Source organism: Coenobita brevimanus, chromosome 47 (assembly GCF_032717465.1).
Source record: "Coenobita brevimanus isolate Jiangsu-jjx chromosome 47, ASM3271746v2, whole genome shotgun sequence".
In the NCBI taxonomy this organism is placed as follows: Eukaryota; Metazoa; Arthropoda; class Malacostraca; order Decapoda; family Coenobitidae; genus Coenobita; species Coenobita brevimanus.
The window spans coordinates 7,415,327-7,432,868 of NC_137000.1; the positions used below are offsets into that span (position 1 = coordinate 7,415,327).

Consider the following 17,542-nt stretch of genomic DNA (forward strand, 5'->3'; position numbering starts at 1 on the left):
AAGTAACTCATTTCCACTGCTCTCACTCTTGACTTGTTCCCCTCTTGCAAGGTCCACGCCTCGCTTCCATACGTCAGGGTAGGGATCACAATACCATCATGCAGTGACTTCTTAACTTCCATACTCACCTCCCTATTTCTCATCACTGCTTTCAGTGTGCCAACAACCTTCCTTCCCTGCTGTACCCTTTCACGTACTTCATCCCCCAAAGTTCCATCCTTACTCATCACACTACCCAAGTACTTGAATGCACTCACATTCTCCATATCCTCACCATCCAACCTCACTGCACACTCTGTGACTTCATTCCTCTCAAACACCATAACTTTACTTTTGTTTACATTAACTTTCAGCTTCCTCCTCCTACACACTGTCCCAAATTCATTCACCAAACCTTGCAACTCCCATTCATCTTCACTCAACAATACTGTATCATCAGCAAACAGCAACACCGGAAGCTTCCAAATCTCACCCTCATTCATTAGGGCCACCCCCACATCCACTGCCCTACCTTGTACCTCCTTTACAACCCCATCCATATATATATTAAACAGCCATGGAGACATTACACACCCCTGTTTCAGTCCCACATTGAGATCAAAGAACTCACTCAGCTCACCATCCACTCGCACCGTAGCCCTAGCTCCCTCGTACATACTCTTCACAGCACTCAACAATTTCCCCTCCACTCCATATATTCTTAATACCTTCCACATACCTTTCCTATCTATTCTGTCATAAGCTTTCTCCAAGTCCATGAAGGCAGCATACACTTTCCTTCCCTTCTCTAGATACTTCTCCACTAAACATCTTAGAACAAATATCTGATCTACACACCCTTTTCCCTTCCTAAATCCCCCTTGTTCTCCAACTAGCTCCTCTGTCATATGCCTAACCCTATCAATGAGTATTCTACCATATATTTTACCAGTCACACTAAGAAGGCAAATACCCCTATGGTTACCACATACTTCTCTCTCCCCTTTTCCTTTGTACAGAGGAACAATTATACCTGATTTCCAGTCCTCTGGAACCCTTCCCTCTTCCCAAGCCAATCTACACAACTTCCATATCCACTCCACAACAATCTCACCCCCATACCTCAGCATTTCACCACACACTCCATCAATTCCTGGGGCCTTTCCCAGCTTAATCTTCTTCATCGCTTCCACTACTTCCGACCTACTGATCTCTTCCTCCCTCCTCTCATCTCTTCTTCTCCCAGCCATTCCCCAACCACTTATACTCACACTGCTCTCACTCTCTACATTCAACAAATCCTCAAAGTGCTCCTTCCATCTCCTCAATTTCTCTCTCTTCTCCACCAACAATCTATTATTCCTATCTTTCACTCCCCTACTATTTCCCCTTTCACACTGCCTTACTTTCTTTACCTCCTTCCAAAACAATTTCTTACTCTCCCTCCATTTCACACTCAGATTCCTCCCAAACTCTTCATCCACTTTCTTCTTACTCTCCTTCACCAGTCTCTTAACCTCCCTTCTCCTGCTCACATATACCTCTCTCTTCTCTCTCATCTTCTCCCCTACCTCTACTCGCCAACCATTCACCATATGCCTTCTTCTTTTGTTCCACAGCTCGTTTCACCTCATCATTCCACCATGCTGTCCCTTGCACACCCTTGCATCTCCTCCTCACTCCACAAACCGCCTCACACGCTGCGCTTATCTCTTACATACGTCTTCCACCCCTTCCATCTGCTCTAGCTCATACCTTCCCAATCTTTCTTCCACTATGCTCTTATATTCTGTCCTCTTCTCACTATCTTGCAATTTCTCCACTCTTCTCACAGGAGCTGCTTCCTCCTGTCTTCCCCTTCGCCTCCTCAACCACTTTCTTTGCAGCTCTACCTTGGCCATCACTAAGTGATGGTCCGAGACTCCATTCCCCCACCCTCTCCACACCCTTGCATCCAACACTTGTCTTCTCATTCGCTCATCCACACACACATGGTCTATCATTGCCTTTCGTTCAACAAGTTCACCATCCATCCTCCTCATTACTCTCCATGTATACCGGTGGATCATCTTATGACGAAAGTAGGTGTTGGCTATTGCCAACCCCTTACCAGCACAGATGTCCACCAAAGCACTACCATTCCCATCTACTTCCACTGGCACACCCCACTGACCAACCACTCCATCCACTCGTACATTCCCAACTTTGCCATTCATGTCTCCAATCAACAGCACTCTCTCGCTCCTCTCAAACGTGTCCATACATGCTTCTACTCTCGCCCAAAACTCATCTTTCACTCTTGCCACTCGATCCTCTGTTGGAGCATACACACATACAATTGCCCATGCTTGTATACCTACTTTCATCCTCACCCATACAATCCTTGCACCCACTGTTCCATACTCTCTTATATTCTCCTTCCACTTCTTGCTTATCATCAGACATACTCCCTCTCTTGCCCTCTCATTCTCACTGACTCCCGCACATATACCTACACCGTATTCCCATTCTCTCATCCTTTCACCTTTCCATTTAGTTTCAGTCAATCCACATATATCCACTTTTGCATCCTCAAGCACCTGGACAATCTCTCTCTCTTTCACTTCATCATTCACTCCTCTCACATTCCACGTTCCTACTCTCAGAATGTCCTTTGTCCGTTCCTTAGTCGTCAACGTATGGTCCGTCCGGGTCCGAGGCGCTTTATTTGCTTTTTTAGTTAGTTCTTTTTACGGGGTGGGGCACTAACCCACCACCAACCCTTTTAGTCGCCTCGTACGACAAGCAGGGATACTGGGGGAGTATTCTTGAAACCCCCCTACCCCCAGGGGGTACACATTAGTATCCAATTATTACTTTACAGATATTATCTAATCCCTAAAAACTGCTAAACATTATGGCTCCTTAAAGTAAACAGGTACAACTTTGTTCTAGCAACTGACAATAATCTTGAAAGCTGGCTGGACTCTCAAGACTTATCACACTACGAATTTCATTATGGCAATGTACTGTCCTAAGCAATATCTATTATAACTGCATCTGACTAACAAAGTTATGCTCATCACTAAGTTACATAACCTTATTTGCCACATCATGGGAGAAGTACATTAAAGAAGTGTGCAAAAATGAACCTTGTAGTTGTAAAACAAACTTGTAGATAAAAGGAACATTATACAGTAGTATGGTACTACATATGCAGTACTGATGTATGATTATTACCAGGCATCAAATCAATTGGAAAACTAATTGACTTCTATAACACACTGGACTTAACACATTTTACACTTCTCCAAAAATATGCAAAATGAGTTTATCTCTTCAGCAGACTCACCTGGTGCCTCTCCTTCCCGTTCAAACTCAATTCGTTTTTGGCGATACCAGTTATTTTTGTAAGAGTCTAATTTCTTGCCTCTGTATCGTACCTGTGTGGAAAGACCTGCATCAGTAAATGGAGCAAACATTACATGAAAATAACAAAGATGGACATGAATTACACATTATAATTACAAAAGTAATGTAGGAGACAGCAGAGAAGAGCTGGAAAAGAAAAGACAGCACTACAACACGATGATACTAGTGGTTGCAAGTTGGACAATGAAGATAACAGTTTTCTGGTGATAAGCTAGGGCTGCCTATGAGAAAGCTAGATGTGCATGCAAGTGAATTGCATCCAAACCAAACACTCCACAAAAAAGATAGTAAGTGGTTAATTTTTTGTGTGGCATTAACTCTTTAGTTATAACAAATTCTGTCTGAGTATGAATGTCAGCGGCTAGCAAGAAAAAATTGTGAAAGTTCTTGTTTCTTGGCAACAACCTTAACTGAGGAGATATTTTTTGTTCTTTTAGCTGTAGTGAGTATCTCTGAGCTGAATGAAACTGTCTAACATTAGCTACAACAAAAATAAAACTTTTAAATACACCATAGCCAAAGAGTTCAAGAGATAACAAAAACTAACAATGTACAGTACTGGCATTCTTCATTTTGTCAGTTTACTTTAAGTTGCATATTGGAACATCATTTCTACACAGCTGATTTGAAGTCACAAATTGGTGCTTTCTGTGCTACACAATAATTCCCTTAGGTATAAAACAGATGTAAAGTACAGTATGCAAATCACTCAAAAATTGTTTAACTGAAATTACTGCATCATTCTGTCTGCATCCTAAACATTAAGTGTGAATAGCCTGCATGTGAATCCGAGTACAGTACTGTATATCAAAAACAGCATACATCTTAAAAGCTAAATGGCACTTACTGATGCCCAGCCACAGCCAGATTTCTTGTCTGGGTTAACTATTTTCTTGCAGTAGATGGCCCAAGCGCTAGGGGTGCCGAAGATCTTATTGGTCTCCTGGGAGCGGATCCTCCCGTCAGGCAGCAAGTTACCCTTGAACTTGTTTCCCTGATTGTGAGACAGATGCTGTCTGAAACCTGTATCCTTAACACATTAACCTCTTCCTTATGATGAAATCTTTTATGTTTACTTCTAGTTATCACATGATGATTTTACTCAGCTTAAAGGAAATCTTTCATAGTGAAGGGGTTATTGCACTATATGTAAACAACAGGAAGAATGAAATGTGATATACTGTATATAGTAAATATTGTAGCTAGCTACTGCAAGTATAACTGTACCTCTAATTCTAACCTGGGCCAACAAAGAGGAGATATTAATACAGAATGTTACAGATCTTCAAGTTATTATGTAATGTACTGATAAATATTCAAATAGGACACACTGTTGTAAATCAAGATACTCTATACAGCTGATTTTCTCCAATAAAAACAACTTTTCACTTAATGTACAGTATTGTCCTTCACTATTTTACAATTACTCAATCTACTGTACATATCATGTCTGCAGCAGAGAATACAAGTGCAATAAACATTACAACTGAAGTACAATGATTACATAACAATATTCCCTTTAGATAAAAAAAACTGACTCATCAGCATATTCTACAACTGAAAAATTAATACATCAGCTTCATATAGTATTATACCAAAGTCTGCATTACCAGAAGTTGCTAATGTGTTCACTTTACTGGTTTCCATAACTGATTTGACATAAAGCTAATTTATAACTGTGTATCAAAGGATATATCAAAACAGTTACATAATTTTGTGTTACTGTACTACCTGTACAAAGTAGCATTATGCTATAAATAAATATAGTAGCCTAATAGTTTTCACGCACTCACCCCTTGTATCTTACTGAATAACTGAATTGTATATACTGTCACTTGGGATAAAAAATATCAAAAAATTAAACAGCCATAAATTTTTTCATGCAGGCTGATGCATGTGCCTAAGAGTGCCAAAAGCTAGACCATACCATACTCTCATATTTCAATTATCTAAATATGATTACATCCCCCAACTGGAAAACACAAAAGAACCTATCCACTTAGTGACCAGCAGAATGACACACACACACACACACACACACACACACACACACACACACACACACACACACACACAAACAAAACCAAAAAAGTTTTTGGAAGTGAAGTTGTGGGTTATAACAAAGGAAGAAGAGCATATGAGGTGTAGGAGGACTACTGGGCCTTGGGATAGGCCACTGCCCCCAAGAAATAGGCCCTGAGCCTTTGCCCGGAGTCAGAAACGTTTAAAAAAAAAAAAAAAAAAAAAAATGTGATGTGAAAAAAAGTAAAGCAGCACAACACTGTCAGAAGGAAAGTAGAAAAGAATGACAAACAACAGCGAAACAAGTATTTTAACCCCTTCTGTAAGACTGATAAGTTGAATTAAACTGTCTGGTTGCATCCTCAATAAAATATAAATATTCAGATGGAAGGAGTCATGAACATAATGGTGCAAAGAAAGCTCTTTCATAACAATCTCCTGTGGGGTTTCATATAAAGAAGATTGTTATCAGAGATAATAAATTAAATGTATTACTCATAACTGGACAGTTTCAGGCCCAGTGAAGAGTATTATTAATAAATATGAATCTCAAGTTTGGGTCAGTACTGTATAAAATATAAGTACAGTGATTTAATCACAAAGCACTTGTTAGCCTCACTTCCATACATGCATACAAGTCACTTCTTATAACCAACTGCAGCTATATAAAGATGAACCATAATTTATTTGTTTTCTGAAGTTGTTAGTGTTGTGGCCCCAGGTTCATCTGGATGTAAACCCAGTACAGTACAGTATTCTGTAGGCTGAAGCTGTCTTTCTGCAATCCACCATCCTCCTTTTGTGGGGCAGGAAGGTCATTAAAGTATGTTTGTATAACTGGATCATGGAACCATCTGGTTATATCAGTACCCCAGCATGCATATGTCCCTCCCCAGCACATTTTCAGGGTAAGCAGATGAAATAACAATTCCGGTGAGTACCAACACTATACTGCCTCTCAAAAAAGCATTGGCCCCTTTCCTCATCGATACAATGTGACACAATGGATGAGGGCTTCTGATTTGTAACTGTATACACCTAGAGTATGTTGGTAGGCCTGCCATCCTAGAGTTACCAATTATCAGTCTGGCACATGTATTAATGTAATTACTGAGTCTTAGAGTTCCATCATTAGTTGCATGTTATGCTAAGTTCATTTAAAGAAACATTGGGTCCAGGGGAGCTGATATGTTTTTGAGAGACTGTACCTCTAATAGTAACAGGACTGCTGTTCACCTCAATATTTAATAGAATACTTGCAGTAGATCACCAGACCACTTTTTATACAGACCTACAACAGATCATACTGGGTGGAATAAAACAAACTCTTTCAATTTATCAAAGGACTGAATTTAAGTTAGGACAAGAAGCAGTGCACTCAACATGGTATGTGCTCACCATCCACTCACATGATGTAGTGCTGCTCTCAGGTGGCTGCCCATTCCTCTCTTCCTTCTTTCTTTCCTTACTTCCTTCCTCTTATGTCCTTCTTTTCTTTTTTCTTTCCTTTTTCTTCTGTCTTCGGGTGACTCTACACTGAGTGACATGCCAAATGGTTTTCTGTACACCATGAAAACATACACTACACTGGGTGGTAACCGGATAACCAAATTATGGCACCTGGTGGTTTGGTGGGTAATTAAGGTGTGTCAACTGAATTAAGTCTGTGTATGTTTATATTCAAGGGGTGGTTGGCGTTGATTGCTCTATCACTCAGGGAGGAGTGAGGCTGGTCATTCATATCTTAAATGTCAAGACCAACTTGCCTAGCCCCACACTCCTACACTCCTCATGGGACAACACAGGATTAGATGATGTATGTATTTATGAATGCTGAATTTAAGTTTCGTAGCTAAATACACATACTTCAATACCTATACTGCAGCGTTTTCTTTTTTTTTTATCTGGACTCTGACACCACAGCAATATATGCTGCCAAAGAGTTATATATATACTTCATTCATTCATTCATCATCCAATCCCACATTGCCCCATGAGAAGAGTAAGAGCCCGGGGCTAGGCAAGTTGGTCCTGACATTAAAGATGAGAGTGACAAGCCTCACTCATCCCTGAATGGCATTACGTGAGCAATAAACCCCAACCATCCCTTGGATATAAACTTTCACCAGCTCAATCTGATTGGAGTGCAGTAATTACCCACCAAACCATCAGGCGCCAAAATTCGGTTACATGGTTACCACCCAGCACAGTAAATGGTTTCCTGGTGTACTGGAACCCATTTAGCTTGTCACTCACTGTAGAGTCAAGCAGAAGGAAGAGGAAAGAATGAAGGAAAGAAAGACAAAGGAGGATGGAAGGAAAGAAGGATGGAGGAGAGGAAAGGGCAGACACCTGAGAGCAGCACTACATCGAGTGAGTGGCTGGTGAGTGCCTCCACCTATATATATATATATATATATATATATATATATATATAGCCTCTGTGGTACAGCGGTAAAGTGTGAGTTTTTGTACACCGAAGAACGACGGTTTGCGACCCGCCAGGGTAATAAACTTTGGGAGCGTTCTTCTGACCATGTACTGCTTTGGCGGACATAAGGGGTGCTGTGGTTGAACCAGCGTCGCATACTATAAAGTATGCTTGCACCCAGTCGGCTTGCGTAGGCCAATTACACTTGGTTCACAGACTACACACACGTCCAAAGCCACTCCAACATGACAATTACACTTACAAGCACTTCTCACCCTATGTACAATCTCTACCAGACAGCCTAAGCCACATGGTAGAGCTAAATAGGCTGTATCGCCCCCACTTAGGTCGGGAGAGGCCGGTCCTGCAGTAGACATTCAAATGGCTGACAATGATGATGATTATATATATATATATATATATATATATATATATATATATATATATATATTTTTATGTGACCGACTCTGGGCATAGGCTTCACAGCCTGCTTTCAAGGCCCAGTAGTCCTCCTACGTACGCACACCTCTACATGTCACCACTTCAGCGCTAACACCCACCTTCCATTCTGAATACATGCTAGGGCTGTCTCATACAGGACTGGTGTATTGGTATTAGCGGGGGTATTTTTACGACATGTCGGCGGGTCTTCTGGTAGATCAGTAAAGTCTGATTTTATGAAATTCAAATCCTTAAACTGTTCCCTGCCTCAGCGAGATTTGAACCCGGGTCCATCAGGACTGCAGGCCAACTCTCTACCGATTGAGCCACCGCCTCCCCCATATATATATAGTATACTCACTCTCATCTTATATGTCAGGACCAACTGCCTAGCCCCGGGCTCCTACGCTCCTCATGGGGCAGTGTAGGATTGGATGATGGATAGATGGATATATGTACACATGAGAAAAGTTTAGTAGCTAATTTACTTCTACTTCAAATTTTTTTTTTTTTTTTTTTTTTTTTTTACCTGGACTGACAGCACAACAATATTTGCTTGCCAAAGAGTTTTGTAAATATATATATATATATATATATATATATATATATATATATATATATATATATATACAACAGATGCTTGATTTAACAACCTGAGCCAAGCCCCATTCCATTATCTAAAATTTTCCACTAAATAATTTCACAACAATGGCTCATTATAAAGAAAAATTTTCCGGTATTTTGAGATATTCTCCCCTAAATCCTTGAGGGCATCCCAGACCTAGCAAATCTAACTCTCAGTGCTACACACAGCAGTCTAAATCCATAATTAATACCCCCACAAATGCATTATTGTGTACGGAATTTCTTTAATAGAATTATTCTCAATTTTACGGGAATTTTCCGTTAAATAGGGAAAAATATAGGGAAAACAAAATTCCATTAAGTTGAGCTTCCCCTTCATCAGTGTTCATTAAATCATGCATCTACTGTGTACAAATATGTACATATATATATATATATATATATATATATATATATATATATATATATATATATATATACATGTATATATATACAGTATATAAATATGCGCAGGCAGTCCCCGTTTTACAAACGGTCAACTTAATGTTTTTCGACTTCACAATGGCTGAAACCGTACTCTGAAATTTGAATTCTGATCTTTTCCCGGGCTTGCAACATGCAGTACAATACTCTCTCGCGATACTGGGCATGTAGCGGCAGTGAGCAGAGTCCCAGTCTGCCCTGGTGGTCACTAGTGTAAACAAACAATGCTCTACAGCGTTTTGTTTCGCCAGTGTTTTTTGGATACCCCTCTGTATCTACATTTTGGTTTGAGCATCCATCATGTTTACGAAATGACCATCCGTCTCCCCTGCTACTGATGAGAAGAAGAGGAAGGCAATTGCTCTTTAGATGAAACTCAAAATAACTGCTCAACATGAAGGCAGCAAGTCTGTAGGGTCCTGTCATTTCAGCTGTAAGTTATTGAGGCTGCAACATCCAAACTAGCAAATGGGCGAATCGCCTAAAGGCCTAAGCAACCTAACTTACCCTAACCTATTTGGATGTTACATATGAAGCGACCAAGGGCCAAAACAACCAGGATTGAGCCTGTAATGGCTACAGCACATGAACTTGGACTTTCGCAATCGATGATCTCAATACAGTATTCAATAAATTACATGAGATATTCAACACTTTATTATACACCAGGCTTTATCTTAATGATTTCGCCCAACTGAAGGCTAATGTAAGTGTGCTAAGCACGTTTAAAGTAGGCATGGCTAGGCTATGATGTTCGGTTGGTTAGGTGTATTAAGTGCATTTTCAACTTATGATAAATTTTACTTACAATCAGCTTATTGGAACATAACCCAATTGTAAATCACAAACCACCTGTGTATTTATACCAGCAGCTATAAGATCCAAAATATTCAGCTGACAAAGCAGAGGTCTTTAAAACTTAAAACATCTGTGGACTACTAGGTGACACACCACGACTGCTAGTCCATTAAAAGCTGTGTGTAAACTGGAAACGGTGCACTCGCCTGGGGATGGTGCGTGATGGGTGGGAGTGGGTGGCAAGGCAAGGCTGGGATGGGAGGAGTGGGGAGGCTGCATGTCTTACCAGGTAGTTGATGGTCATGGTTCCCTCTCCTGGTGTAAGAACTCCTTCCTTCAACAAGGTTTTCAGTGTCAGACCTCGCCCCCTACTGCGTCCATGGGTCACTTCCTCTGTCTCTTCCTCTTCCTCCTCCTCTTCCACTTCTTCTTCTTCATCTACCTCTTCTTCTTCTTCATCTTCAATTTCCTCATCCTCAATTTGGATCTCTTCATGAGTTGGAGTTTCAACTGACATTGTCTATACAATCAAATGATTGTGTACCTGAACTCTGTATTTCGAAGTCTGAAAAACCACCAAACTGTTTTATCTGGGATGCTTTGCATCTAAATGCAGGCAGGCACTACGTGACTCAAGAGAGTAGAGACATCCCTCACACTCAGACCAATGGTGCATAAACATAATCCATCAAAAGCCCAATTGCAATTAAACTTAGCAAAACTGTCTAGTGATCTACTGCACTACAGGTATTCATAAAATAAAAACAAAATTATTTCACAAAATAAAAAAGCAAACAAATCAAAGTTTAAATCTTAAGCTTAGATTTTGACCTAACAAAGTGTAGGCCATCATACTCCATGGAATATAGCCTCCTTGTATGTTTGGCGTTGTGGTGTGGATGTGGATGTGATAGGAAGCGTTATGAGGAACACACTAAGGTGGTTTGGCCATGTGGAGAGGATGGAGGGTGAAAGACTGACGAAGAGAGTGTATGTGAGTGAGGTGGAGGGGGGAAGAGGGAGGGGGAGGCCGAGGATGAGATGGAGGGATGGGGTGGAGAGGTATATGAGAGAGGGGGGTGTGAGTTGGAAGCAGGGCAGTGAAATGGCGGGGGACAGGGCGACTCGGAGGCGATTTGTTTGTGGCCACCCCAAACGGGATTGAGGCGTCTGGCAATAGATAGATAGATAGTATCTTTGGCTTATGCAGAACAAGAAATGAACAGTATACTGTATATAATTCACTTTGCAAGTTGCTAAATGCAATATGAGGAGATATTCATGGATGCAGTTTCAACACAAAGTGCATGTTGTAAATGCTTATCTTGACATAATTTATCCTTTCAGTACAATGGCACTTTTTTAGTCCATTCATGCTCCCTCCTGATTATTATATTCAGCTAGGAAAAACCACTCAAAGTAACGAGATTAATGGAATTATTTCTAACCCTTTCATTACCAGAGTTTATCCTATGCTGAACAGTCTCATCTGGAGGGGAATAATACCAGTAAAATGCCTTTGACAGCAAGGTACGAGCAAGGCCATTTAAATCCGAAAGCATTGAAATGTCACCTTACACCCCGAGTGTGCCTAGAGTATATTGATGACTATCTTCTTACCAAGTTACATGCTTTTACGACAAACTGTCTGGCCTGTGGCCTTCTTTTGAAGATTTTTGACATGAAGAACTTGGCGCATGTCACATGCCAGGTGCACCACCTGGGTGTGATGAAACCTGTCAAAAACAAACCTCACAGAATTGGGCTATCATATGATCCAAACCACGCAGTGATCAGCCCTGTAGCTGCTGAGATATAAGCTTCTCAAAAGCATTACAGTCGGGCTGGGTTGGGCTGCTCATATGTAAAAAAAAAAAAAAAATGCCACTACGGTACTTGACGAGAGACTCATAAGAGCTTCACAATCACTCGTAATCACCATCAAACCGAGGGAGATAAATTATGCTGTGTCTGTAGAAGGGGATTCAGCTGTGATTGCCAGATCACCTGCCACTCCTACTGTAATAGCTATCTTCTGCATATACTGCATATTCTGTATGTCCTAGCATTCATCACCATACTTTATCTCAGTTGTGTACAAATTACCTATGTAAGGAAAGGTAACCCAGTATCAAACTACAGAATACAGTCCAATACAATACAAATAAACTTCTGCACATACTGTACAAGACATTAAATTTTACATACTGAGTCTGATTTAATACAAAAGACTTTTTGCAACATTTCTGTACAGCAGATGCTTTACAATATTTTCTGTATACAGTACAGGTACATAATTCCACAACACAATGCCCATTAAACCATGCAAAATACAGTGTTGCATTCTAGCGAACTCCAGTCTTTTAAAAACACTATAACATTCAATAAATACTACACTACATGACTTTATTATTACTGTTCTCTCACTAAAGACTCCTGTGGGCACACAAGACTAGCTACCACATAAACATGCATATTGGTAACTTTTATTGCTTTAATAACAACAGTGTTCAAAAAGTTTCACTTGCAGGTCAGCTATCTGTATACAGTTTTGAAATGTACAAAAGAAAAATCTAAGTACATATTCCATTCACTTGTAGTTCATATCACAGTCTAACTACTTACAACAAATCACATTCATGCAGCATTTCATAAGAGGCACATAACAATATAATGCAATATGGTACTGGTAACATTTTACGTCAAATGTTTTCAGAATCCTTAAAAAAAAAAAAAAAAAAAAAAAAAAAAATGCAGTACACAAAAATTCAATATACTCCAGGAGAACCATCAAATTACAGTATTTTTCTTTTGAACACATAGAGCCATAAGAGGAGATCTGAAGATATGGTTACAGTTTATCTATCCCTACTTTATAATTATAAAGCAAGGTGCAAAGGTTTACATAGTTTACAGTGGTGTAGTGAAATGTGGAGAATCATACAGGCGCTACAGTATAGACGTATGGATGAAATACTGGAAGACATACCGGTCTTGACAGCGAGTGTTTGGAAGTAAGATAACTGGTGATGTTACAAGGGGAAGGTATCCAAATACTGTATTCTGGCATGGGAAAAAAAAAAACTCAAAATTTACATGTACCCCTAATAGAATATGGTAACAAAAAGAACAGTGGCTGAAATGGCATGACGGATTTAAGAGAGGAACTCCTCTGCCACAGGTGTGTTCTAAAGGTAGTGTAAGGCATCAACAAGTGATAACGATGTCTCATGAAAAACTGGTTTTGGCAATAATGCATACCAATGACATCCCATTATTAAAAGTGAATGATTTGGAAATATACATTTATTTTTTTATTTGTCAAATTTTGTACAACAGAATTTCCATACCTACATGGGCTCTTGGGCGAACTATTCAGTAACGCAATATAAAACATAACCTGATTCCCACAGTAATGAGCTTAAAAAGTTGTGGCAAGATATTTTGGTGTAAAACATAAATGAATTTGAATTCAGCTGAGGAAAAATCAGTTCAGTGGGGGTACCCTTCAAGGAGACATAGGAATCAGATCTTTATATATTAGCTACAATTTTTTTCTTACCTACCTTATAATTAATTCAGTCACTATAAAGGTGTACAGATGTGCACTTTTGAGTATGAAGATCCATCAACAAACATGGAAAATGCAATTAGCTACTGTATAAAAGGGATAGGTTTGGTACAATTAGGATACCGGTAAATTATGTTGGTCTACGTAATGAAAATTTAGGTTAGGTTTGAGAAAACCAGCACTGATATAGATAATTTAGTGCCAGCAAAGGCATTTTAAGATGGCATCCCTCTGCCTTAAGTGCACCACAAGCTGGCATCCATTTGCCTTTGGCGCCATTGGGGAATGGGTAATCGTACGGGATGCACAGGATTGTTTCTTACAACAACAATATTTACCTACCATACCTTTTAATTGATTCTGTAACTTTGTAAAGGTGTACAGAAATGCATTGCCCCAAGTTCCTACACTCCTCATGGGGCGCCATATGATTGGATGATGGATGGATGGATGAACATACTGAAACTCAAAAATGCGCTCAGCAAATATTCAAAGACAGAGCAGTGGATGATGGACCAGACCCAATGGAGAGGGCAGCGTTTGGAAACTTCCTGTAGCTACTGTTGTTTGCAGATGATACTGTATTGTTAAATGAAGACAAATGCGAACTGCAGGGCTTGGTGAATGAGTTTGGGAAAGTGTGTCAGAAACAGAACCTAAAAGTGCATGTAGGGAAGAGGAAAGTTATGGTCTTCAAGAGAAATGAAGTCACTGAATGTACAGTGAGGTTGGATGATGAGGAAATGGAAAATGTGAGTGTGTTTAAGTACTTCGGTAGTTTAATGAGTAAGGGTGAGTGTTTGCAGGATGAAATGCTTAAAAAGGTACAAGGAAGAGAGGTTGCTGGTTCTTTGAATGCAGTGATAGAAATAGGGAAGTGAGCATGGATGTAAAAAAGTCGCTGTGTGATAGTACTGAGATACCAACTCTAACATATGGAAGTTAAGCTTGGACCTTGTTGGAAGGACACAATTCATGAAAGCAGTGGAAATGAGTTATTTAAGAGGAGCATGTGGAGCTGTATGGAGAGACAGACTGACAAATAAGGAAGTGAGGAAGCACTGTGGGGTGACTGTGGATGTGACAGAAAGCATTAGGAGAAATACACTGAAGTGGTTTGGCCATTTGGAGAGGATGGAGAGAGACTAACAAGGAGTGTGAGTGAGGTGGATAGGGGGGAGGGAGAGGGAGGCTGAGGATGAGCTGGATGGATGGAGTTGAGAGTTATGAGAGAAGGAGGGTGAGAGCTGGGAGGAGGACAATGAAATGGTGAGGGATAGGGTGGCATGAAGCAAACTTGTTTGTAGCCTCCCCTTATGAGATTAGGGAGTCTGGCAATAGATGGAAAGATTTCGCAGTGAAAAACTGAAGAAAATTACTAAATGAAGTGGTCCTATGTCTCCATGAAAATTACCTTCAGTGGATTTAATTACGGTATTGTATTGCTTACCGTAAGCCACTTGAAAATTAATCTTAAAACAGTGTCATTTGAGTTGTTCCTCTACTTAGAACTGTATTTTCTACCTCCTTATATGAGTAACGTCGAAAAAAAAAAGGAACTAAGTTATTTTAAATCGTATCGTGTTCTCTGTCAGTAATCATGATTAGCCTTAGATTTTCTGTATAAGTACGGTAACAATACTACTGTAACTTGCGTGTGCTCTCATTTACATTTTAATAATCCACGCTCCAGCAAACAGGAAGGTATATCCTTTTTATTTTCACGGATCAATAACCTGAACTCAAATTCCATAATAGTCTGTTAGTATATCTATCCCACAAATGCATCAATACATCACCTACTTCGTGTTAAAAAATAACACAATCCAGTCGATAACAACAATCGGGACGCTATGTGGTCTGTTTGTTATTGTTTTGAAACAAATGACAACCAAAAAGCGCAATGTCGCGTTTGACTCAAAATGGTACCTTAGCGATAAATGTTTTTATCATAGAAAGTCCATACATTTGCATACTGGTTACAAAAACCCTCGTAGTTTATACGGTACATAGGGGGAGATGATACAAGATACTTCTTGTTTCCTCAAGATCAACGAGCATTTTGCTTAATCCCCAGCCCATGATGAGGACAGAAATAGATTTAATTTGAAATATTTATTGTTCTAAAAGGTATACAGAGTACTTATACAACAAAAGGCGGTGGGTCTTGCCACACACTTTTAGCAAATACAGTTAGTGGTCATAAATTAGTGAGTCGCCCCGCACGCCCTTTGGCTAATATTAGCTATGGCATAATGTGTTACAAAATGCAGAGGAATTTGTAAGGTATATTACATACATGAGTGAGAAGTGGCAACAGAGTAGTATAGAAGTAAAGCATACCAGGATGAGCCCCAGCCTGAGACGGTGGGTTGGAATGGGAGAAGTTGGGGGACTGGATGGTGTGGGAAGGATCGGTGGGTTTGGCTGTGGTGTGAAGGAAGTAGGAGTAGGATTGGTGGGGGGAAGGAGCATAAGGAGCAGGTCCAGGTGTTTGTGTAATGTTTTCTGGATGCAAGTGTTGTGCAGGTGTAATGGGTCCAGTTCTTGCTGGAATTGCACTGAACTGAACCCTTTGTCTGTCGGCTCGCCGTGATAGGTTTTGAGCATGTTGGACATATGTTTTTGTTGGTGGGTCCTGGATTGCTCTCAATGTCCCCGGCTAGGAGAAGTCGTCGAGAAATGACAGCCGGGGAGTCATTTCTCGGTGTAGAAAAAAACGGTGTTGTGTCACTTGTGTGTGTTGTGTTGGGAGATGTGGTAGCCTACTTGCCCGGGCCACCGAAGCCACTCCCAGCTACTCGGGCCAAGTGAGGGGCCGGGGGGGGGGTTGCGGTGGTTTGGCCCCCATGCTGTCCTCCTCTTCTCTTCAACAGCCTCTGAGGGGTAGACCCACGACGAAGACGCCACCGCTCCACCTGTCTCTCATTCATAAACTTTCCTGGGCATTTTACCAGTATTCATTCTTTGAATGAAGACTGGTAGAGCACCAAAAGTGAAGCATTTATGCATCTGTTGCAGGGCCAGTCCAGCACTTTCAAAAAGTGGGCGGTGATACGTGGCAGAATTAACATAAGTTTGAATTCAGCATGACACATTCCTAAATTTTTCCAGTTGCATTAATAAATCCGTCTTTTCATTCAAATTATTCCATGAAAACATTTATGTAAGTTATCTATCGCATATATTCTTTTATTACCAGTCGCGGTGGCAAAGCTGGTATTTGTTTTCAATTTGTCTGTGTGTGTGTGTGTGTGTCTGTTAGCACGATAACTTCGCAACCGCTCAAGATATCATCACAATAATTTACAGATGAGTAGTAACCGCTCAAAATATTAAAAATTTTACAGGTGTGTATTAGAGATGAAACTCTCTTACGAGTATTGTTTTCAGTGTGTGTGTGTGTGTGTGTGTGTGTGTGTGTGTGTGTGTGTGTGTGTGTGTGTGTGTGTGTTAGCATAATAACGTTGCAACAGCTGAAGATATCATCACAAACGCGGCTGGTGTGCTTCCCCCCTTGGTGGCCTCTAGTTAAACTTATCATTGATCTGCCATATATTCTTTTATTATAAGTAATCAGTGATCTGTCAAAGAATGAGGTTACGCCCCCCACGATCCCTCTAAATCCTTGCCTGGTGATGTAATACAGGCTGAAAGTTTTTCGGGATGTTATTAATCCAATGTTTTGTGATGTCTACAGTTGTCACAGATACACAGCACTGTATGTACAGTGCAGCACATGGCCAAGAATGAAAACCACTGGACACAGAAACATTTTATTCACCGTATCTTATATACAGTGCATATATATAAAAAAAAAA

The 17,542-nt window shown here is 40.3% G+C and overlaps 1 protein-coding gene across 2 annotated transcripts in view; it reads right to left on the reverse strand.

Annotated features, from left to right (window-relative positions):
• LOC145398926 (uncharacterized) overlaps window positions 1-15,548 on the reverse strand; it is a 52,590-nt gene extending 37,042 nt beyond the window's left edge. Inside the window, exons 1-4 of one of the 2 annotated variants that reach the window (XM_080271663.1) lie at window positions 15,545-15,548; window positions 10,437-10,670; window positions 4,238-4,384; window positions 3,311-3,401 (exon numbers count right to left, since the gene is read on the reverse strand). In XM_080271663.1, the coding sequence (XP_080127789.1) occupies window positions 3,311-3,401; window positions 4,238-4,384; window positions 10,437-10,667 (469 nt within the window). In that variant the 5' untranslated portion in view covers window positions 10,668-10,670; window positions 15,545-15,548. Of the gene's footprint in view, window positions 1-3,310; window positions 3,402-4,237; window positions 4,385-10,436; window positions 10,710-15,544 lie in introns of those variants that run through there. The other variant, XM_080271662.1, reaches the window with a different exon arrangement.
• Between the last annotated feature and the right edge of the window lie 1,994 nt (window positions 15,549-17,542).